The sequence below is a fragment of the Pongo abelii genome, chromosome 13, assembly GCF_028885655.2.
Source record: "Pongo abelii isolate AG06213 chromosome 13, NHGRI_mPonAbe1-v2.0_pri, whole genome shotgun sequence".
Lineage (NCBI taxonomy): Eukaryota > Metazoa > Chordata > Mammalia > Primates > Hominidae > Pongo > Pongo abelii.
In genome coordinates this window covers 126,039,284-126,062,608 of record NC_071998.2, presented here as the reverse complement: position 1 = coordinate 126,062,608, position 23,325 = coordinate 126,039,284, and the positions used below count along the sequence as shown (strand labels likewise).

The window sequence follows — 23,325 nt, the reverse complement described above, 5'->3', positions numbered from 1 at the left end:
ATCGTGCACTCCTCCTTTCAACCCAATCCCCCCATCCCTGGGTTGAGCCAGCCCCCCATGACTGCCTGACACCCAGGCCCCCTCCTCTTCCAACCAAAACAGCCTCCACAGGAATCCCAGCTGAGCACTCTTCTTGTCCCGCAGACTTTATCATCTAATTTTAGCCAGAACACTTCGTGCTGGTAAACAGAGAGACACAAATAATTATTTAAGACAAACCCTTCTTGTTCGAGGCTGTGGGAGAAGCGGTCGGCAAGCATGTTGTCCAAGAGAGATTGTTCTGCCACTGCCAGGCCCTGCCACAAACCTCCCTTGTCCCGGCAGGCGGGCACGTTGTCCAACCTCCCATACAAAACGCAGCCCAGCTGAGTTAACACGCCAAATGAGAGGGACGGAGTCCGGGAGAGCCACGGGCAGCGCTAGGGCCTGGAGCTGGGTTCACCTGGGCCCACATCCCAATCCTGCCCCTTGCTGGCTGAGTGATCTCAGGTGTGTTCGCAAACCACGTTAAACCATGCTTTCCCCTTCTGAAGCTGGGGATGGAACAACGCTGGCCCCAGAGGCTGCTGGGAGGGTGGAGTCTGGCCCTGGGCTCTGCAAACAGGAGCTAAGAACATGACTGCATTCCCCGCAAGTACAGTGCCATCATCAGCAGTCTCTCGCACAGGGCTTCCCTCCCGCTGGGCCCGGTGGATTCTGACAGACACGGCCAGAGCAGCCTGGCTGGACGCCACCGGTGCCCCTTCTCCACAAGCCACTTCCTTGACGTCCTTAGCGCTGCGCACGTAGGAGACCACCAGATTCCCCCATTCCAGCTGCCATGGGCCCAAACCAGTCACATTTACAATCTCGCTTTGATATTTTTCATCCATGAGTCATACAAAAAAGAAAAACAAAATGTCCCCAAGCCAGTGAGGTCTAAATAATTTTTTCCATGGTTTTCACTGCACCTGTGAGAACGAGTTTCACACTATTAACGAGAGTGTTAGAGAAACATTTTTATGTCGTCGGAAATAGCTTTCTGCTGTCCCCGCCATGTCCTCGCTCGCTGCCTCCAGTCCCAGTCCAATTCTCACCTGTAGCCATCAGCCCAAGACGTGTAGGGTCAAGTCTACTCACAACAGCTCTGGGTGCGAGGCTGCAAAATGACACATCTGTGTCTCCATCATGAGGGTGGGCCGCATGGGTGCAGAGAAGGGGCATGATCACGTCACAGCCTCATGCACACCCTGAAGCTGGCCACAGGGACTGAAGGGTCAGCTCAGCAAACTGGGAGAGGGGGCCTCATCTCTAGACCAAGGGACGAAATGGCAGCACCGATGGCAGGGGCTGGGGGGCAGGTCCACCTCCTCAAAGACTTGCTCTCTCCAAAGGCTGTGGGTCCACCTCCTCAAAGACTCGCCATCCAAAGGGTGGCGACCTCACAAAGGCTTGCACTTGTGACTTGGGCAGGGCACGCTTGAGCTGCTCCTTCCTTCTCCACATCTTGACTTTCGGAGCAGCGGGTCTGCAGACACCGTTTCCTGGCTCACGGGCATCGCTGAGCACAGGGCATGTTCACTCGGTCCAGGCTCCCCAGAAGGAAGCCACCTGACCCTTGGCAGCACTGCCCGAGAAGAATGGCACAGGGAAGGCACTGACCACAGGAGGCCTGGGCACTGGGTCCCTCCCTTGTCATCTGTGAGGATGTCAGCATACGACTAATTACTCCAGGCCTCCATTTGTTGATAAGAGGATAATAAGATCTACCTCATGGAGCAGAGGACTAAACGGGATTGCACCAGAACACTGCCCAGAGTAATCAGCATCCACTAGCACAGCCTCCACGGCCACCACCAGCACCAAAACCACAGAACCACCACTCTGCTAGCATCATGACCACCACCAGCAGCGCTACCAGGACCAAAATCATAGAGACAACACACTACTAACATCATTACCACCATCACCACCACCAGCATCACCATCATCTTCACCACTACCATCACCAGCATCACCACCACCACCAACACCACCAGCATCGCCATCATCTTCACCACTACCATCACCAGCATCACCACCACCACCATCACCTCCATCACCACCACCACCATCACCAGCATCACCACCACCACCATCACCTCCATCACCACTGCCACTATCATCACCATCACCACCACCACCATCACCACCACCAGCATCACCATCATCTTCACCACTACCATCACCAGCATCACCACCACCACCATCACCTCCATCACCACTGCCACTATCATCACCATCACCACCACCACCACCATCACCAGCATCACCATCATCTTCACCACTACCATCACCAGCATCACCACCACCACCATCAACACCACCAGCATCGCCATCATCTTCACCACTACCATCACCACCATCACCATCATCACCATCACCTCCATCACCACCACCACCATCACCTCCATCACCACCACCACCATCACCAGCATCACCACCACCACCATCACCTCCATCACCACCACCACCATCACCAGCATCACCACCACCACCATCACCTCCATCACCACCACCACCATCACCAGCATCACCACCACCACCATCACCTCCATCACCACCACCACCATCTCCAGCATCACCACCACCACCATCACGTCCATCACCACCACCACCATCACCAGCATCACCACCACCACCATCACCTCCATCACCACCACCACCATCACCAGCATCACCACCACCACCATCACCTCCATCACCACTGCCACTATCATCACCATCACCACCACCACCATCATCACCACCAGCATCGCCATCATCTTCACCACTACCATCACCAGCATCACCACCACCACCATCATCACCACCAGCATCGCCATCATCTTCACCACTACCATCACCAGCATCACCACCACCACCATCACCACCAGCATCGCCATCATCTTCACCACTACCATCACCAGCATCACCACCACCAGCATCACCATCATCTTCACCACTACCATCACCAGCATCACCACCACCACCACCACCTCCATCACCACCACCACCATCACCAGCATCACCACCACCACCATCACCTCCATCACCACTGCCACTATCATCACCATCACCACCACCACCATCACCACCACCAGCATCACCATCATCTTCACCACTACCATCACCAGCATCACCACCACCACCAGCATCGCCATCATCTTCACCACTACCATCACCAGCATCACCACCACCACCATCACCACCACTAGCATCGCCATCATCTTCACCACTACCATCACCAGCATCACCACCACCACCAGCATCGCCATCATCTTCACCACTACCATCACCAGCATCACCACCACCACCATCACCTCCATCACCACCACCATCACCAGCATCACCACCACCACCATCACCTCCATCACCACTGCCACTATCATCACCATCACCACCACCACCACCACCACCAGCATCACCATCATCTTCACCACTACCATCACCAGCATCACCACCACCACCATCACCTCCATCACCACTGCCACTATCATCACCATCACCACCACCACCACCATCACCAGCATCACCATCATCTTCACCACTACCATCACCAGCATCACCACCACCACTATCACCTCCATCACCACCACCACCATCACCAGCATCACCACCACCACCATCACCTCCATCACCACTGCCACTATCATCACCATCACCACCACCACCATCACCACCACCAGCATCACCATCATCTTCACCACTACCATCACCAGCATCACCACCACCACCATCACCACCACCAGCATCACCATCATCTTCACCACTACCATCATCAGCATCACCACCACCACCATCACCTCCATCACCACCACCACCATCACCAGCATCACCACCACCACCATCACCTCCATCACCACTGCCACTATCATCACCATCACCACCACCACCATCACCACCACCAGCATCACCATCATCTTCACCACTACCATCACCAGCATCACCACCACCACCATCACCACCACCAGCATCGCCATCATCTTCACCACTACCATCACCAGCATCACCACCACCACCAGCATCACCATCATCTTCACCACCACCATCACCAGCATCACCACCACCACCATCACCTCCATCACCACCACCACCATCACCAGCATCACCACCACCACCATCACCTCCATCACCACTGCCATTATCATCACCATCACCACCACCACCATCACCACCACCAGCATCACCATCATCTTCACCACTACCATCACCAGCATCACCACCACCACCATCACCTCCATCACCACCACCACCATCACCAGCATCACCACCACCACCATCACCTCCATCACCACTGCCACTATCATCACCATCACCACCACCACCATCACCACCACCAGCATCGCCATCATCTTCACCACTACCATCACCAGCAACACCACCACCACCATCACCACCACCAGCATCGCCATCATCTTCACCACTACCATCACCACCACCAGCATCGCCATCATCTTCACCACTACCATCACCAGCATCACCACCACCACCATCACCACCACCAGCATCGCCATCATCTTCACCACTACCATCACCAGCATCACCACCACCACCATCACCTCCATCACCACTGCCACTATCATCACCATCACTACCACCATCATCACCTCCATCACCACCTTCACCAGAATTGTGGGGAAAAGAAAGAGATAAGACTGTTACTGTGTTTATGTAGAAAGAAGTAGACATAAGAGACTCCACTTTGTTCTGTACTAAGAAAAATTCTTCTGCCTTGAGATGCTGTTAATCTGTAACCTTACCCCTAACCCTGTGCTCACAGAAACATGTGCTGTGTCGACTCAAGGTTTAATGGATTTAGGGCTATGCAGGATGTGCTTTGTTAAACAAATGCTTGAAGGCAGCATGCTTGTTAAAAGTCATCACCACTCCTTAATCTCAAGTACCTAGGGACACAAAACACTGCGGAAGGCCGCAGGGACCTCTGCCTAGGAAAGCCAGGTATTGTCCAAAGTTTCTCCCCATGCGATAGTCTGAAATATGGCCTCGTAGGAAGGGAAAGACTTGACCGTCCCCCAGCCTGACACCCATAAAGGGTCTGTGCCGAGGAGGATTAGTAAAAGAAGAAGGCCTCTTTGCAGTTGAGATAAGAGGAAGGCATCTGTCTCCTGCTCGTCCCTGGGCAATAGAATGTCTCGGTGTACAACCCAATTGTATAGTCCATCTACTGAGATAGGGGAAAACCACCTTAGGGCTGAAGGTGAGACATGCTGGTGGCAATACTGCTCTTTAATGCACCAGATATGTTTATGTATGTGCACATCAAAGCACAGCACCTTTTCTAACCTTGTTTATGATACAGAGACATTGGTTCACATGTTTTCCTGCTGACACTCTCCCCACTATTATCCTATTGTCCTGCCACATCCCCCTCTCTGAGATGGTAGAGATAATGATCAATAAATACTGAGGGAACTCAGAGACTGGTGCCGGCACAGGTCCTCCGTATGCTGAGCGCCGGTCCCCTAGGCCCACTTTTCTTTCTCTATACTTTGTCTCTGTGTCTCTTTCTTTTCTCAGTCTCCCATCCCACCCAACGAGAAACACCCACAGGTGTGATGGGGCAGGCCACTCTTCAAGAATCACCACCACCACCACAATCACCTCCACCACCACCTTCACCAGCATCACACCATCACAATCACCTCCATCACCACCTCCACTAGCATCACCACCACTACCATCACCTCCACTACCACCTTCACCAGCATCACCACCACCACCACTATCATCGCCTCCACCACCACCATCACCACTATCACCTTCACCACCACCTCCACAAGCATCACCACCACCATCATCACCTCCACCACCACCTTCACCAGCATCCCCACCACCACCACCATCACTTCCACCACCACCATCACCACCATCACCACCATCACCTCCACCACCACCTCCACAAGCATCACCATCACCACCATCACCTCCACCACCACCATCACCACCACCAGCATCACCACCACCACCATCACCTCTATGACTACCATCACCAGCATCACCACCACCACCACCAAACCATAGAACCACCACACTACCAGCATCACCACTGCCACCATGACCATCACCTCCATCACCAGCATCATCACCAGCATCACCACCACCACCATCACCTCCATCACCACTTCCACCAGGATCACCATCACCACCATCACCTCTACCACCACTATCACCATCATCACCACAACCATCCCCTTCACTATCACCACCACCAGCATCACCTCCACCACACCACCACCAAAACCATAGAATCACCACACTACCAGATCATCACAACCACCACTACCTCCATCACCACCATCACCAGCATCACCATCAGCAGTATACCCATCACCACTACCATTATCATCACCACCAACACCATCATCATCACCATCATAACATTCACCACCACCATCACCACCTCTCCACAACCACCATCACCATCACTGGCATATCCAGCACCATCAACATCACCATCACCTTCACCACCACCATCACCATCACTACAACCATCACGACCATTACACCACACCACTGTCATCATCATCATCATACTCACCATTAATATGACCACCATCAGCATCATTATTACCATCATCACTACCACCACCTCCTCCGCCACCACCACCACCACCATCAACAGTCCTGGATCCCTGAGAAAGGCTCACCAGCCTTTCCCGAACACGCCTCTGTAGCATGAAGGCCTGCAGGAAGGCAACCGGCTCTGATTGTTCATTCTTTTGTTCATTCAACCAGTATTTTTTGCATCTCTCTGATAAGTCTTAGGGACATAAAGATGAAAAAATCTGTGTCTCTGACTCTAAGTCTCAAGGGAGAAGCCTTGGGAGGCAGCACAGGAGCAACAGACTTTGCCTGGGAGGTCACGGAGAGCGTCATGGAGAAGGTTGCTCAGAGCTGGGCCTGGAGGAGGAGAAGGTGGCTGCTACAAGGTTCACATCCCATCACTGGTCTCAGTCTGCCATGGTCTCATCCCCTCTCCTCTGGACAAGATCCCACACTGGGGCCACCCACTCTCCACTCCACCCACCTTCTCTGTCCCAGGTTCAGACCCCAGTTCTTTCTATTCAGCTTCCGTTCAGCACAGTTTCCAGACCTGAGATCATCCTGCCCTCTGTCCCTAACACCACCTGTGACAGCGTGCATTCCTGTGGTCGCTGCACCACACTGATGATCGTTAGTAGGTTTGACACCCACAAACCCCTAAGTTTTTTTCATATAAAACACTTCACTGCCGCTTCTCCTGGCCCTGCGCTTGTACAATTGTTTTGAACCCAAGTGCAGAAGCTCACGTTTATCCTGATTGAATTTCATTTCCTCAGTTCCAGAACATAGTCCCAGCTTGAAAGATCTTCTGAGTCTTCATTCTGTCAACCAATAGAGTAAGGTGGCTGCACCTGTGACAGGGACGGTGACAGATGGCGACTCTTGGGTGTCTCTGCAAATCAACCATCGTCAGGAAGACCCTCACTTCTCTGTGGAGCGCACACAGCCCTGCTGTGGCTGCAGGCTGAGAGGGAGGAGCACTCTGGGGTTATGTTAGGAGCTAGGCTGCTCCACACGCTCCCCACCATCACACCCTGCGGTGAGTAAATGGGCCTGTGACCCAACCTCCCTGACAGCATGAAGCCAGTGGGGTGGGGCTCAGGCATCCTGCTAAGAAGACCACGTGGCGCGGCTCAAACTGCCTCTAGGGTAAAACTCACTATCGGACATGAGAAGGGCAGGGTGAGGCCACGTGGCTAGCTCGCAGGAAAACCTGCACTTCTCAGCTACAACAAGTATTTCCAAACACACAGCCTCCCAGAGGCATAGACGGCAGGCAGCCAGGGCTCTGGAGAGAGGCCGTGGAGCACAGCGGGAATCACGCCTGGTTTGGAGAGTCCAGGGCTCCAGGAGTGCTGGGAGTCCCTGGCTACAGCCTGGTCACCCACAGGCCCTTCTGGAGGACGTGTATACGGACAGAGCCAGGATGGGTATGGGCTGGGGGCACCTGGAAAAAGGTGTCCAGGGGAGACCTGGTCCCCGAAGTCAAGGAAACCCCAGCAGAGAACAGGGTGGGGCCATTTGAACAAAAAGCAACAACTCAGGGTTGAACATGAGAAGCGCCAGGGTCTGGGGCCAGAGAGGGGCAGGAAAGATCGGGGCAAGAAGAAACGGAAGCAGAAAAGACGGGGGCAGGATGGAGGAGGGCAGAAGGAAGGGGGAACAGGAAGGAGGGGGAACAGGAAGGAGGGGGAACAGGAAGGAGGGGGAACAGGAACGAAGGGGGAGGGGAGGAGGGGCAACAGGAAGAAGTGAGGCAGAAAGGAGGGGGGACAGAAAGGGGGGTCATGAAGGACGGGGGACAAGAAGGAGAGGGGCAGGAAGAAAGCGGGACAGGAAGGAGGAGGGAAGGCAGGAGGGGAAATAGGAAGGAGGGGGACGGGAAGGAGGGAGAGTAGGAAGGAGAGGGAACAGGAAGGAGTAGGGAAGGAAGGAAGAGGGACAGGGATAAGGAGAGACAGGAAGGAGGGAAGAAGGAAGGAGAGGGGACAGGAAAAGAGGGGCAGGAGGGAGGGGGACAGGAAGGAGAGAGAAGGAAGGAGGGGAACAGGAAGAAGAGAGTCAGGAAGGAGGGGGGAGGAAGGAAGAAGGGGGACAAGAAGAAGGGGGCAGGAAGGAGGGGGGAAAGGAATAAGGGGGCAGGAAGGAGGGGGACAGGAAAGAGGGGGAACAGGAAGGAGGGGGAAGGAAGGAAGGGGGATAGGAAGAAGGTAGGCAGGAAGGAGGGGTACAGGAAGGAGGGAGGAAGGAAGAAGGGGGCAGGAAGAAGGAGGCAAGAAGAAGGGGGGAAGGAAGGAGGGGGACAGGAAGGAGGGGGACAGGAAGAAGGGAGGCAGGAAGGAGGGGGACAGGAAGGAGGGGGAAGGAAGGAGGGGGATAGGAAGAAGGTAGGCAGGAAGGAGGGGGACAGGAAGGAGGGGGACAGGAAGAAGGAGGGAAGGAAGGAGGGGGAAGGAACGGGGACAGGAAGGAGACAGACAGGAAGGGGGCCAGGGTAAAGGGGGTTCACTTCCTGTCAGGCAGTCACAGACAGGCCCAGGAGTCCAGGGTGTAAGACTCAGGCCCAGTGCCATCCACTTGCGGGGAGGGCCAGGCAGTGGCTCCATGGGGCTGGAGAACGAGACGCTGAAAGGGGACATAGGAGATGTGACTGAAGAGCAGGGACTTGGATCAGGAGATGCAAGAATAAGAATAAGGAGACAGGACCCAGGCAGAAGTCTCCCATCCGGGACCCCAAGCCCTTCCCCTCTTCACCTGAGTATGGGAACTCTTAACCCAGAAAGATCCAGGCCTGGGCTGAAGTCCTGCCCTGCCTGTTCCCAGCTGTGTGACTTTGGGCAGGTGGCTTTACCTCTCTGGCTCCTCCATCTCGGAGCCTTGGGTTTTCTGAACAAGCGGTGGCCACTGCACCAGCCCCCAGTGCCCCATCCAGCCTAATGCTTGGGCCCTGTGGGGTGCAGTGGTAGAACAGAGCAGCCCTTCCCAACTGCTGGATCTTCAAACAGACCGGAGGGTGCTGGCAGAAAAGTGATTCTGAGACGGATTTTCCATGTGCTCTGGGATCAAGACTCACTCATTAGCACACCTGGCTGGCAAGACACAGCCCCACACCCCAGGTACATGGTCGATATGACAGCACCCAGACCCTGTAAGTGGGGTGTCACTGGCCTGACCACCTGGACCGTCTGCTCGGGTCTGGGGAAGAGCCAGGCAGCCTCCCTTAGACAGGGGAGAAACAGAGCCAACCTGGCCTCCGAGCTGACTCTGCAGGCCCACAGGGGCTTCTTCCAGGCACCAAAGGGCCGACCAAGCAACTCATGCCCAGAGGCGGAGGCCAGCTGTGGAAGACAGACACCAGCTGTGGAAGACAGACACCAGCTGTGGGAGCCCCCTCCCCAGCTTCCCATGTGGCTGCCCCCCCAAGTGGTCCCCTCCCCCACCACTGCACCCAACAAACAGGGCCCCTCCCTCACCACTGCAGCCAACAAACAGGGCCCCTCCCCCACCACTGCACCCAACAGACGGGGCCCCTCTCCCACCACTGCACCCAACAGACGGGGCCCCTCCCCCACCACTGCACCCAACAAATGGGCCCCCCACCACTGCACCCAACAAACAGGGCCCCTCTCTCACCAGTGCAGCCAACAAACAGGGCCCCTCCCCCACCACTGCACCCAACAGACGGGGCGTCTCGATGGGGAGCAGGCTTGGGTCCTGGCTCCCCTACCTGCCCACTGAGCTTGTAGACCCTTCACACCCCTTTCAATGAGATAGGGTTAATGGCACTGATGGCAATGCTATGAAAATACTGCACAATCACTATAACTACAATCAGCATCATCATAACAGCCACCATCCCGCGCGGGCAGGAGAGCCTGCCAGCACATAGCGGCACCTGCCACCACGCTGAGTGACCACGAGGCTGGCCGCACCGGCTTTGCCTCCTTTCATCCGCACCACAAGTCTAACATCCCCACTTTCCAGCTGAGGAAACTGAGGTTCAGGCTGGCTCGAAGCCATGAGAAGGACGGGCGGAGGGCTGGGGCTTGACTGCGGCTCCCTCAGACGCCCCCTCGGCCACGGTGCTGAAGAAGGACATCACATTCGTGGGCCCCCTCGCCCATCAGCTGCTTGATGGCAGCTCCTCCGCTCAGGTGGGCGGCTCCCCCAGCCACTGGGCCCTCCCACAGGGGCGCCCTGCCCCTTTGCTCCCCCTCCACCGCAGCCCTGCCTGCCCTGGGCACTCTCCTCCAGAGACCCTCCAGCATCACGGATCTCTTCCCAGAGCCCCTCGGTGCCATCTTCTGGGAACTGTGGATCAGAACATCCACCGTCAGCCCAGCAAGATAACTTTGGATAAGGCTGGCTCCCAAGATGACATCATTCCTGTCTGGGCTGGGAGATGGGTCTGTGGCTCACATTTTCCATGGAACAAACCTGAAGCCCAAACCTCGGGCCAGGCAGCAGGAGGGGCCAGGCCCCACAGCACATGGGAAGAGGCAGGCCCTGACCAAATCTGTGGGGTCTCTGGACCCCTCCTTGCTGGGTGCCACACAGATCACCAGCAGGGTCACTGACACCTGCCAGGCGGGTTACCAGCCACCTGCAGCAGGAAGGAGTCCAGGCCTCACTCGCTCACCACTCAGGCCTCCCTAGACCAGAACTGAAAATGAGAATGCACCCCAATACCAAACTGCACCCCAATACCAAACTGCACCCCAATACCAAACTGCACACTGGCTCCAGCCAGCCAGGCAGCTGCCTACTGCACCAGGGAGACGCCCACGAGGCTTGGCCAACTGCCCGCTAGCCAGGAGTAGCCCCCCGCCCCTCCTCAGCCAGGCACAGCTCAGCAGCCCACCCGGAAGCCTCGGCTAGAGGCCCCAGATATGCATGCCCAGAGGCTCACTTTTAAGCACACGTGCTCTGTGGGAATTTAAGAGAGGAAAAACCCCTTTTCCACGCTGGTGTAGGGAAGTGGCTGAATGACAGCCCCGAGGGATGTGTCCAGGTCGGAACTCCCAGAATCTAGATCCACAGGTGAACTTGTCCAGAAATAAGATCACTGCAGATGGAATGAAGGATCTGGAAATGAGAACATCCTAGATTAGGGTGGGCCCTAAATCCAATGACAAGCGTCCTTGTGGGTCACACAGAGGAGAAACACGGGGAAGAGAGAGGCTGTGTAAAGACGGAGGCAGAGGCTGGGGTGATGCGGCCACAAGCCAAGGAGTGTCTGGGGCCACCCGGGGCTGGAAGCGGCAGGCAGGGTCCCCCACTAGAACCTTCAGAGGGAGCACGGCCCCGCCCACACCTCGATCTTGGAATTCTGGCCCAGAGCTGGGAGAGGATAAATCTCTGCTGTTTTGCCACCAGGCTGTGACAGTTGGTTGCAGCAGTCCCACGAGATCATGCAGAGCGCAATGTCCTTGTCCCTTCCAGGGGCAAGAGGAGGTCTCAGCAAAGCAGGCAGAGCTAAAGACATGACAAGGGGCCTCTGCCCTTCACCCGCTGGTGTTCCGCTGCCGGGACTGCCTCAGCACTGCCAGGGTGGGGTCTGGGCTGCCACACAGGTGGCCTGAGACAGCAGAGGTGGCTCCTACAGAAAGCACCCGTGGATGCTAAGGAGACAGCAGGGCTGGGTAGATGCAGGTCTTGGACTGAGGACCTAGACAGGTGACAGTGTCCTGTGTCAGTGCAGGTGCACCAGAGCCCCCCAGGGAGTTGCTCTGAGCTGCAATGGCAGGCGCACTGGCCAGGCAGCAGCAGGGACTTGGGCCAGGACTCGGGAGGGGCAGGCAAACACTGCCTCCGAGAAGCCCTGGCAGAGGGACACCTGGCCTATCCACATCGCCTGCCCAGTGAGGATGGAGGCACAGAGATGACACAGCAGAGTGCCTGGGGCTGCCCGAGGCGGTGGAGTGCCCTGCCCTGCCCCAGTGCACACATCACATCCATCTCGTGTCCCAAGTCAGAGTTGGCCCAGCCAGCCCCCAAAATGTGCCCCTCTGGGCGGCTTCCAAGGCGGGGAAAGCCCTCCCTCCCCGGACACCTCCCCAGTCCTCTCACAGGGGAATGCAGCTCATCAAGCGGAGGCTGAGCAGCAGGGCCCAGGGAAGGTCCGGCGAGGTGGGCTTTCCCAGCCCCGCAGCCCTCCCCCCACCAGGAGGAAAGGTCCTCAGCAGAGTCCCCTCATGTCCCGGAGCCGCCAGCCGCACACAGCTCAGTGCCCAATCTCGTCCGCCTGCATGCCGGGAAGCCTGCTCATCTTCATGGCTGCGCCTCCCTCCGCCGGGGCTTCCCCGGCTGCCCAGTGATGGGCTGCGGGCTCCAGAGCCGCCCTAGGCCCGAGCCTGAGTCCTACCTGCTGTGTCCCACAGGCAGCCTAGGGAGCGGTCAGCAAGCCAGTGAGCAACAAGGTAGTTCTGGAAGGATCCAGAGGCTCCAAAGGCCCCAGCTTGGGAAGTTACAGCAAACGTGGACCTGGGCCTCTAACAAAGCTCTTGCTCTCTCCTTCGAGGCCCTAACACTGAAGGGCCTGACGCCCTGGGGGACGTTCCCACTCACAGGAATCCCAGGGCACCTCCATTTCCACTCACAGGAATCCTGGGGCTCCTCTGTTCCTGCACACAGGAATCCCAGGGTGCCTCCGTGGATGGCTGAGAAAGGCCCACTCAGCACAGGCCCCACTCCTGCCCCGGGGAGAGCGAAATTCCAGAAAGAACATGTCAGTGGAAAAGCCAGGCCCCTGGAAAAAGGGAATCAGGGATTAGGTAAACCGCTTGGTGTTTTTCAAAGGCTGAAATGAAGGCAGACAGATGGAGGACTGTTAGAGCTTGGAGCCGACGCCATCACTTTCCCGCCAGCACCCAGGGGTTTTGCAGGGAGAGCTGGAGTTTATAGTCTGTTTGGTCTTGTTGCCCCTTGAAACCTTCAACAGCTTAAAAGCACATTTGGCTCCTGGCCCAGAACTCGCTGGCCGGCTGTCCCCCGGGGCAGTTCTCATCCCCTCCACGGCCCCCCTCCTGGTCATAGCTCACCCACAGAGGAGGGGCCTTCCACGGCAGGCCTCAAGGCAGAGGCACCCCAGGCCCCCTCTTAGTCCCGCCTCCCAGCCTCCCTGACGTGGATCACTTGGCCAGCTCAGGGCCCATAGATGAGGTGAGACTCTAGAGAGGCGCATGGAGCCCTCCAGATCAGCAGCCAGGTAGCCCCGTGCTGCCCACCCCAGGCTGGGGAAGGTGCTGGGACAGGGGCTAGGCGGGTCCAGGTCACCTGTCACACACCAGAGGGACACTCTTGGGCCCTCTGCCCTTGCTAACAGCTTATGCTGGCACTTCCTGGAAGGTTCCAGGGTTTCACAGACTCCATGGGCCAGGGGACTCCAGGGTCCTCAGGGCCTGTGCAGGGAGGGCTATGAGAACAGAATGCCAGGTGGGGGCCCACAGTGCTGTCAGGCCAGCCTGAGTCCAGTCTCCTGCCTCTGGTCCCAGGGATCCCTTCCAGGCTGGGGACAGTTGTGTCATGATTTCTGAGGTCCCAATCTGCTGTCATTTTGCTGAGTGACCTTAGGCAAGTGACTCAACCTCCCTGGTGCTGGCTTCCCAAGCTGTGAAGTGGCAGCAAGACTCTCTTCTTCCAGGGCACAGTGGGGGTGGGCCCTGGCTGCTCTCCCATCCACCTTCTCCTTGCCTGTGAAGATAACTCACACATCCCCACCTTCTACAGGATGCCCCACGCTCACCCTGGCCACTGAGGCCATGTTTCCGAAAACACAAAGCTCGTTCCTGACTACGCCCTGGATAAAAAGACTTTCCTGCATTGGGGGGGCCCAGCCCCTCTGCCTTCCCCTTCCTGCACAGTGGTCCTGGGCCTGCCCAGCACCTCCGGAAACCTGAGGGTTGGGGAGCAATGCCCTGAGTCCTCCTCTGACACCAGTGCTGGCCCCAGGGCACCAGCACATCCAGAAGGGACAAGACTTGGGATGAGAACTTCCCAGGACAATGTCCCAGGCAGCTCCGGCATACTCGCCCTGGGAACAGGCAGCATGAGAGGGCTTGGCCATCCCACCCCATCCTAGGAGACAGAGCCCATGCCAGGGGGATCTTCTGCCAGCTCCACAGGGGGACTCTGCCAGGAGAGGAGGACAGGGGCCTGCGAACCCACACCTTGCTGAGGGGCTGCTATGATGGCAGGTGCAGGTACGGGCAGGAGGCACCCCAGAGCACTCGCCCTAGCTGGGGCTGGTAGGACCCTCAGCCAGTTCTTTCCACATGGGCTTCTCAGCAGCTCCATCCTCCTGAAGGCTCAGGGGTCTCATCTTTACGGCAGGACTCACAGCATCTAATTCATAAGGGGGATCCAGAAAAGCTGAGAAAAGGGACAGCTCATGACAGTGCCACTGTGGATGGCGGGCCACCTCTGGCCCATTGTCACTGGCAGATGACCACTGACAATGGGCCAGAGAGCAGCTCTCACCGCCAAAGACCCAGGACAAGGTGGTTGCCTGCGGCCCTTGGAGGTCCTCGCATCTAACACAGATTTGATCTCACCAACCCGAAATCCAACAGCGTTGGCCCTATCGCCCCATTTTACAGATGAGGACACGGGGCTCCAAGTCACCAGCAGGGAAGGAAGTCCAAGGCTGGAGGGACCTGCCAGCAGAATGCCCTCCATGCCCATCACTTCCTCCGTGCGTGGCTCTGTGAGGGACAGCAGTGTCCCACCTCCCCTGCATGGCAAGGCTGCCCCACTAGAACCAGACTCAGGGGCTGGGAGGCAGTGAGGGCCTGGTCTGCAGGCACAGGGGGCTGCTGACACGGCCAAGGCCACACACTCAGGCTCCGCGTCTATACCCAGGGAGGCTGCGGGCACAGCACCAGCCGTTAGCACTGGCCTTGCACTGCGGGAGACACATGTGTCTTGGCCCTGAGGGTCTCTATCTCCCTCTGTCCCTCGAGGGCGCATCACTTTGGACAAAGGGGGCCTCTGTGGGGCCACAGACACCCCATGAAAAACCCCAGTCCCTGTTTAAATGAACTCTCTTAGAGTTTGGTGAATCCTTGTTTGGTACAACTCTAAACACAGAACAGATTGGCTTTGAATGGGTGGAAGTTGTCCTTCCAGGGGAAGATTGGGGCTGCTGGAGGAATACGTCTCAACAGTGCCAGCCCCTCATTTTTAGAGCCTTCTAGAGCAGCCAAGCGGCTGAGATAGGAGGTGTCGTTATGCAGAGCCCGCTGGAAAGCAGAGATAAATCACTTTTAGTTCAAAAGAAATAGAAATTCTCTTCCACTTGCAATGAGACAAAAGGTGGCTGGGACTCTGAGGCCAACTCACCGAACTTCCTCCTCACACTGTTAAGGAAAAAGAAAAAGAAAAGATGCTTGGGGCAGCTGAAGGCATCGCTCATCCTGCTGGACTTCATTAAGAAAGACAGGTCCAATTTTCCAACGTGAGCACAGCTAACAGCCAGGAAACTCTGGGGCTAGGAAAACACCTCCTCCAGACCATTAACAACTTGCGGTCAATAAAAACCTCTCGTTCCTGGCAGCTACTCTGGCTCAAATCGAATTCCACGACAGGAAAAAATGGCTCATCAGAAACACAGAATTCAGACCCTAGCTGTGACCTACTGTTGCGACCAGAAGCCTGCCAGGCGCCAGCTGCAGAGTGAGGCCTGCACCGTTCCCTGGAAGAACAAGCCCCGATAGGAAAACAGCCATTTCCTTTTGAAAACCACACGTTACCTTCATCCTTTGCTGATAAAGTAGGTAAACTATGGCATGTTTGCTGTCGGCCACTCATAGGCATTTTTCATGGATTAATTCTCACGGTGCCTCCCACACACACAAAACTGCGGTGGGTACTATTATTGTCATTTTACAGATGGGGAAACTGAGTCTCAGAGAGGTCAGACAACTCACCCGAGATCTCACCACTGGGAAACAGTGGAGCCAGGATGCAAACCCAGCCCTGAACACAGATTTCTAGTGCTTCCCTGGGGTAAGGGACTCTTCACATACATCTGCTTTTGGGAAAACAGCTTTTCCTGCTCAGTTAGAATATCAATGAAGCACTATTTGTTTTAGGATCTTAATTTTGTAAAGGTAAAATAAAGCTTTTTCCTGAATCTTTACAGCAGAACACACTAGAAATTACAAAGCTTTGACACAGCACAAAAAAACGACTGCATGACAAACATTAAAACCCTGAGGCCGGGCGCGGTAGCTCACACCTGTAATCTCAGCACTGTGGGAGGCCAAGGCGGGCAGATCACGAGGTGAGGAGATAGAGACCATCCTGGCTAACACGGTGAAACCCCGTTTCTACTAACAATACAAAAAAAATTAGCCAGGCGTGGTGGCGGGCGCCTGTAGTCCCAGCTACTCAGGAGGCTGAGGCAGGAGAATGGTGTGAACCCAGGAGGCGGAGCTTGCAGTGAGCCAAGATCGCGCCACTGCACTCCAGCCTGGGCGACAGAGCGAGACTCCGTCCCAAAAAAAAAAAAAAAAAAAACCCGAGGCCACCGCGTGGCCTCCCATCCAGAGGCAGGGCCTCGACCCACAGAACAACAGGCAGCGGTGGGGGCGACTCAGGCAGGTGCCCAGGCCAAGCCCAGAACCTCCCCTGCAGCTGTGCAGGTAGCCTTACCGTGACCCATGTTTTACAAACGAGTCTCAAAGCTCATCATTGTCACCTGCTTTGCCTAGATCCTCCCACCAGCAAGAGGCAAAACCAGCACAAGGCAGCTTTTAACCCCAGCTCCCCAGAATAGCCCAGAAGCTGCTTCCCGCCTGGCTGAAGACGGCTCCTGTGCCTACAGTTCCTTCCAGGCGCCTGGGCAGGTCTGGTCAGAAGTGTGCCCGGAGGGTGTGTCTCAATAGCTTGCAAAATCTGGCTGTGCCAGCAGGATCCAAGCACCCGCCCTACTCTACCAAAGCCCCAGGCTACAGCTTCCTGAGCCAACTGCACGTTCAGCAGAATCTCCACCACCTTCACACCTACTCCCTGCCTTCTTCTAACAGGCCCATCTCATTCCGCAGAGAGTGGCTGCTCTGATCATTCCTCTGCTGTCTGCACTGGGCCACGGGGCTGTGTCCTGCCTTTCTGTCTGCCTTGACACTGGATTAATATCCAGAACAACGGAATTTGACATTAAGCCAGGGCTTCCTATAAGGGAGGCAGTGTGCTGCCGTGTCACTGCATTCAACCTCATGGAACCTTTGCCACAGCTCATGAAGCAGCCACATCTGTGATCCCATTTTACAGACGGAGACGCTAAGACAGAGAAATAGCAGAGCAGCTTGCCCGAGGCCCAAATCCAATACTCGATAGAGCTGGGAGTCCAGCCCAGGTGGGCTTGCCCTGAGGCCAGCATTCTGCTGAACGTCCAGTTCATAGTGATACTACGTGGTCCCCAGTATGATTTTCTAGAAAGGTGAGACTTTCAGAATTGCCCTCTTCTCACACGCTCAAAGCCCCAGGGCCAGTTCAACTGTGCCCGTCCCCATGAGCAGACATCGCTACCTTTAACACAGAAATGAACTCAGTATGCGTGATGTCTCCTTAGCGTGCCCTTGGCAGAGCACCAAGATTGAGTCAACATGGTGTCTGGTTTGGTGACCCTGAGTCACCGAGAAGAAACATGGCCCTGGGGACCCCACCTCAGCCATGAAACAGGTGCAGACGCATGCAGAACCGATGTGTAGACACAGCCAGGAGCTCACGGCAGTGCTCGGGGATTTAGGGAGGAGACACTGCCCTAACTTGTCGCATCTCTGCAGCCCTGGAGGAGGAAATCCCAGAGCCGGGATGGCCCTTGGAGACCATTTAAGCCAGTGGCTTTCGAACAGGTTTTAGCCACAGAGCCCTGGGTGCAAAACCAAATCTTCTGCAAAACCCAACTTACATAAACGACAAAGAAGCCCAGTGGAGGGGTCCTGGCTGCCGTCTAACCCAAGCCGCAGGGGCAATGGTCACTGCAGTGCCCTTGGGAAGGGCGGAGTCCAGGACCCCATGCAGGCTGTCGCCCCAGCACCCCAGGAGGCAGGGCCCTGGAACCTCTACAGGCTCCTGGTGACTCCAAGGCCCCCACCCAGGGCAGCTGGGGATCACTGGTCACCTGCAGAGCCTCTCAACCTGTTTCTTGGCAGTGGGACGGAGCATTCTCCTGCTCTCTCATGCAGAACCCCAACCTGTGAAGGGCTCCATGGGCTGAAGTGAGGGTCCCAGAGCCCACTCAGCTCAGGCCCCAACTCCCAAGCCTCTGAGGCATTCCCCAGGAAAGCAAAGCCCCTGGCTGGACACAGCTAGACTCGAGTGAGGCCACCTGAGTTGGGTCGGCACAGGTCTTCCTGGTTCATCCACACAGTGGCCCAGCTCTGCCCTTCAAGCTCACCCAGAGGACAGCTGCCCCGTCCCAGGATGGCCTCGGATACAGACGGCAGGAGTGTGCAGGTTTCCAGGAGCCTCAGCACGAGGCTGGACAAAGCCCCTGTCCTTTCCGAGCCAGCACCCAGGAGACTCATGTACTGGGCCCTTGGGACAAGGGCGGCTGCTGCCATCCCCACACGGCCTACAGGCGACAGCAGCTCTGGCCCCTCCATTTCCGAAAGCCACCAACATCTCTTAGGATGGCAGCAGAGGCTCCTGACCAACAGAGACCGTGACCACAGTGGACCACCAGCCGGTCCCTGCCCGAGGAGCCTCCTCCAACAGCAGTCACAGTGGCTCCATAGGAGGAGTGCCCTGGGTGGGCACGGGGGGTGGTCTGCCCTCCTGCTCACCTCAAACACCTCCTCATCCAGGATCCGGGTGCCAAACACGATGATGCCATTGACGTCGATCACGGGGTGGTCGCTGCGGTCGAGGAATTTGGTGGCCTTCTTTTTACAGTCGAGGACCAAGGTGACGTTTTTCTTGTGGACGCTGAGAGCAATTCTGTGCCACCTGCAGAGAAACAGACGGTGAAGACAGGGCTTGGATCACAGATGCCAGCTCAAGCGATTTTGCTGCCAATTCCTCGAGGCACAGGAAGAAGGCCCACTTCCTGCAGGATCGTGGTGGGGCGGAGCAGATCAAGGCCCAGCCTCTGGAATCAGACAAGTTGGGGCAACACCCCGTGCCATGAGATCTACTCATTCCCCAGAATCCTCATCCCTCAGACAAAGATGGCTGTCTGAACCCTGGAAGCCCAGCCGGGAGCCCAAGTGAAAGGGGGAAGGGGTTCGGCACGGGCTCGGGAGTCGGGAGCGCGGTCCCTGCAGTGCAGTCACAGCCGTCAGGAGAAGGGCAGGGTGGCGGCCGTTGTATTTTGCTATGTGCATAAGAGCACTCGTCATGTGCCCTCTGAACCGTGACGGCAAACTGCAGGCAGCCAGAGAAGACTGGGTGTGGATGGGAAATGGTGGAAGGAGTGGATCTGTCTGAAAGTCTTAGCGAAGAATTCAGAAATCATGTATTGAAGGCCTTCGGAGATTGTCAGGCATGACCTCACACGTGCTGACCACGAAAGAGGCAACTGACAACCCCTGGTGTTGAGGTCTGCACCCAACAGAGTGTGCTGGCACGACCCGCTTTTTCTCATGCTCAGTCCCACTCCTAACACATCTGTGTCCTTGAAGCATACCTTAAATCCTTTCTGGAAAAGGTGGGTATAACCTCACAATTTCCTGTGTCCCTTCTGACAGAAACAGGTTGGAATGTGATGTGCTTTCGTGCACTTTACAAAGGGGCAATGGAGGGCCAGGGAGGCGAAGTGACTCCCCAAAGCTACAGAGGACGAAGAACACAACCCAGGTTTCCGGACTCCAAGCCCAGCACCCTCTCCTCTGTGCGGCGTCTGTGGGAGTCTCAGTGCCGGCTGCTGCACGTCCTCTACTGTGCTCCGCATCTGGTCAGTGGTGTGAGCTGGCCTGATCCCCGCTCCAGCAGGGGGACAGTTGCCCAGAAGTGCCCACTTACTTGCCATCTGACAGGTTGATGCCCCGGAAGAGGGGGTAGTCTTCCGGGCCAGGCTTCCCCGTGTGGTCCTCGTAGAGGAAGACCGGAGAGCGGCCCAGCTCCAGCCCAATCTGCTGGATACCCTGCTCGTTGTAGATGGAGACCAGGAAGGCCTGGCTGCCTTTCTTGGCTTTCACAGTTGTTAGGATGGAGAAGTCCTCGGGAAATGCAGACGCTGGAACAGAGCACAGAGGTGAGAAGGCAGTCGGGGAGCCCCCCAGCCACACCCAGCCATGGCTCTCTGCAAACAAGCCAGCCCGGGGCCCTGGGAAGCTGTGCTGCCCGTCGTGGGGCACTGCCATCTGCTGCACATCTGCCCCTTGATCAAACTGCTCCTGCAGCCTTCTCCTGCTCCCACTTGGCCAAACCTGCCCCCTTCAAGACTCAGTGCAAATGCAAACTCCTCCATGAAACACAACTGATCCTTCCAGCTGGGAGCCCTCAACACCCTGTCCTCAACTCCTATGCCTCAACGCATCTGTGTGTCGACCCTCAGGAGAACCTCTCGGGCTGTGAGCTGCCTCTGGGTGGAGGCTGCTTCTGAGGCGTCTTTGTGCGCTCCACGGGGTCTCACCACTCAGCATGCAAGGAAGGGAGGGAGGGAGGGAGACAGAGGGAGGAAGCTGAGAGAGGAAGGGAAAAGGGAAGCAACAGCCTCGAACCGCCACTAGAATTGTACTTTGTGACATTTCCTGGCGGATATGCAAAACAGAGAAAAAGTAGAAATTAATCAAAAGAATTTAATCCAAATTTAAAATTAGAAAAAAAAATATCCCTAGTATGTTAACAGGAGGAATTACCTCTTACAACACCCGCCAGAAGCAATCTGAGGTCATTAAAAGGCAGACCCAGGCTGACCCGGCCACGAGCACCTAAGCCCACTCCACATGTCTGCCCCTCGTCGGTGGGCATGACTGGGAGCCCCGGCCCCTCCTGTCCATCCATCCTGGTGGCAAAGGCGGCGATGCTCTCACCCTGGGCCACCTGCAGTTCTGCCAAGAGCCTGAGGCTGATGGAGGGCCTGCGGCTAATTGATGCCATTGGGCCAGCCGAAAGTGCTGGGCCTAAGGCTGTGGGCTCCTCAGAACCGGCCAGAAGGAGCGGTGTCCCAGCAGGGTGTCAACAGGGACATGCCGAGGAAGGGGGCCCAGGACCTGCTGCTGGAGCCGCCCCACAAGCAGCACCACTACGGAGGGCTGGGATCTGGTGGGTGGGCTTGAGCCATCGTGAATCCATTACCAGACCCATCCCTTCTTTAGAAGTGGGAACAAAGGTTAACCAGGTGGCCCAGAGGCCCCTGACCCCCAAGGGGCAGCAGAGTCTGGATCTGCGGCAGCAGCGCCTGCACGGCGGCTATCCATGAGCACCCTCTGCTGGCGAAATCGTGGCAAGGCAGGCAGCAGCCTCTGCCTCTGCCCCTGGTCACTCCAGCACAGCTGCAGGTACCATACCGGGAGGAAGGGGACACTGAAGGCCCCCTCGTCCCACAGCATCCTGAAGCTTCCCAGGGGGAGGAGAATGCTGCCTGTCACAGCCTCTGCATCCTCTGTAAGGTGCTGCAGGGAGATCTCCCGAGAGTCTGCAAAATGAGGGGCCACTACTCCAGGCAAACCCTCCAAGGCCCCCACAGGCCAACCCAGAGCCTGTGTGAGCGCTGGAAGCTGCCACAGCAGCAGGCTCATCCTGCAGTCACGAATCTCTCACTAAGGCACTACAGGGAACGGGGCTGCCCAGCTGTGGCCAGGCACCCTGTGTTGACCAGCTCCAAGCCATGACTCAGCTGTTCCCACAGGAGACTGGGCCCCAGGTGGGCCTGGCCAAGGCCCCTGCCCCCAAAGCTGGGGACAGCCCCAGGTGGGGGTGATGGCAGTCAGTGTGGCCATCTGGGAAAGGCAGGTTTCACGGAGGAACTGGCTCAGGACTCCCACGTCTAGACACAAGCCATCAGCTTTGTTTGTTTGGCTTTTTTTGTGGGGTTTTTTTTGAGATAGAGTCTGGTTCTGTCACCCAGGTTGGAGTGCAGTGGTGAGATCTCGGCTCACTGCAACCTCCACCTCCCAGGTTCAAGCAATTCTCCTGCCTCGGCCTCCCAAGTAGCTGGGACTACAGGTCCATGCCACCACGCCTGATTAATTTTTGTATTTTTGGTAGAGATGAGGTTTCATCATGTTGGTCAGGCTGGTCTCGAACTCCTGACCTCAGGTGATCCGCCCGCCTCGGCCTCCCAAAGAGCTGGGATTATAGCTTTGCATCAACCTTCCACATGAGGGGATGTGGGCGGGGGACTCTGGATATGACAGCCTTAGCTGGTCCTACCTATGGCAAGGGAGTGGCGCCTGCCATGCCCACCCACCATAGGGACCCCAGATGGCAAGGCTGCCAGCAGGACCATGGCAGCCCCACGTGGTCCTTGGGAGTGCATGGAGCACTGACGGCCAGGTGGGGTCTCACCTGAAGCACTCAGGTCCCCGTCCACACCCAGGGCAGACGGCACAGTCACCATCTGAGTCCACTCCCTCACTCTCATTGCAAAGGGCCACCCGGCTCCCGTCCCCACCCCACCGCCACCCTGAGTGCCAGAGTCATTCTTCCATCTTAAAAGATCAAAGAACTTGTTGAGCACACTCATGTCTCCAGCATGAGGCACCGCTAGGCCCACGAACCCCCATCTCCTGTAGCTCATTAAAATGCCGTTTCTCAAGTTTTGAAATCTCTATGGTAACAAATTTTCCCAGCTCAGATAAAACCCGAAAGGAT

General features: G+C 56.6%; 1 protein-coding gene across 2 annotated transcripts in view; it reads right to left on the bottom strand.

The window, feature by feature from the left end:
• COL5A1 (collagen type V alpha 1 chain) overlaps nt 1-23,325 on the bottom strand; it is a 210,226-nt gene that overhangs the window by 129,412 nt on the left and 57,489 nt on the right. For both annotated transcript variants that reach the window (XM_024251846.3, XM_024251845.3), the window contains exons 3-4: nt 20,530-20,743; nt 19,353-19,515 (exon numbers count right to left, since the gene is read on the bottom strand). In XM_024251846.3, coding sequence (XP_024107614.3) covers nt 19,353-19,515; nt 20,530-20,743 — 377 coding nt within the window. The remainder of the gene's footprint in view (nt 1-19,352; nt 19,516-20,529; nt 20,744-23,325) is intronic.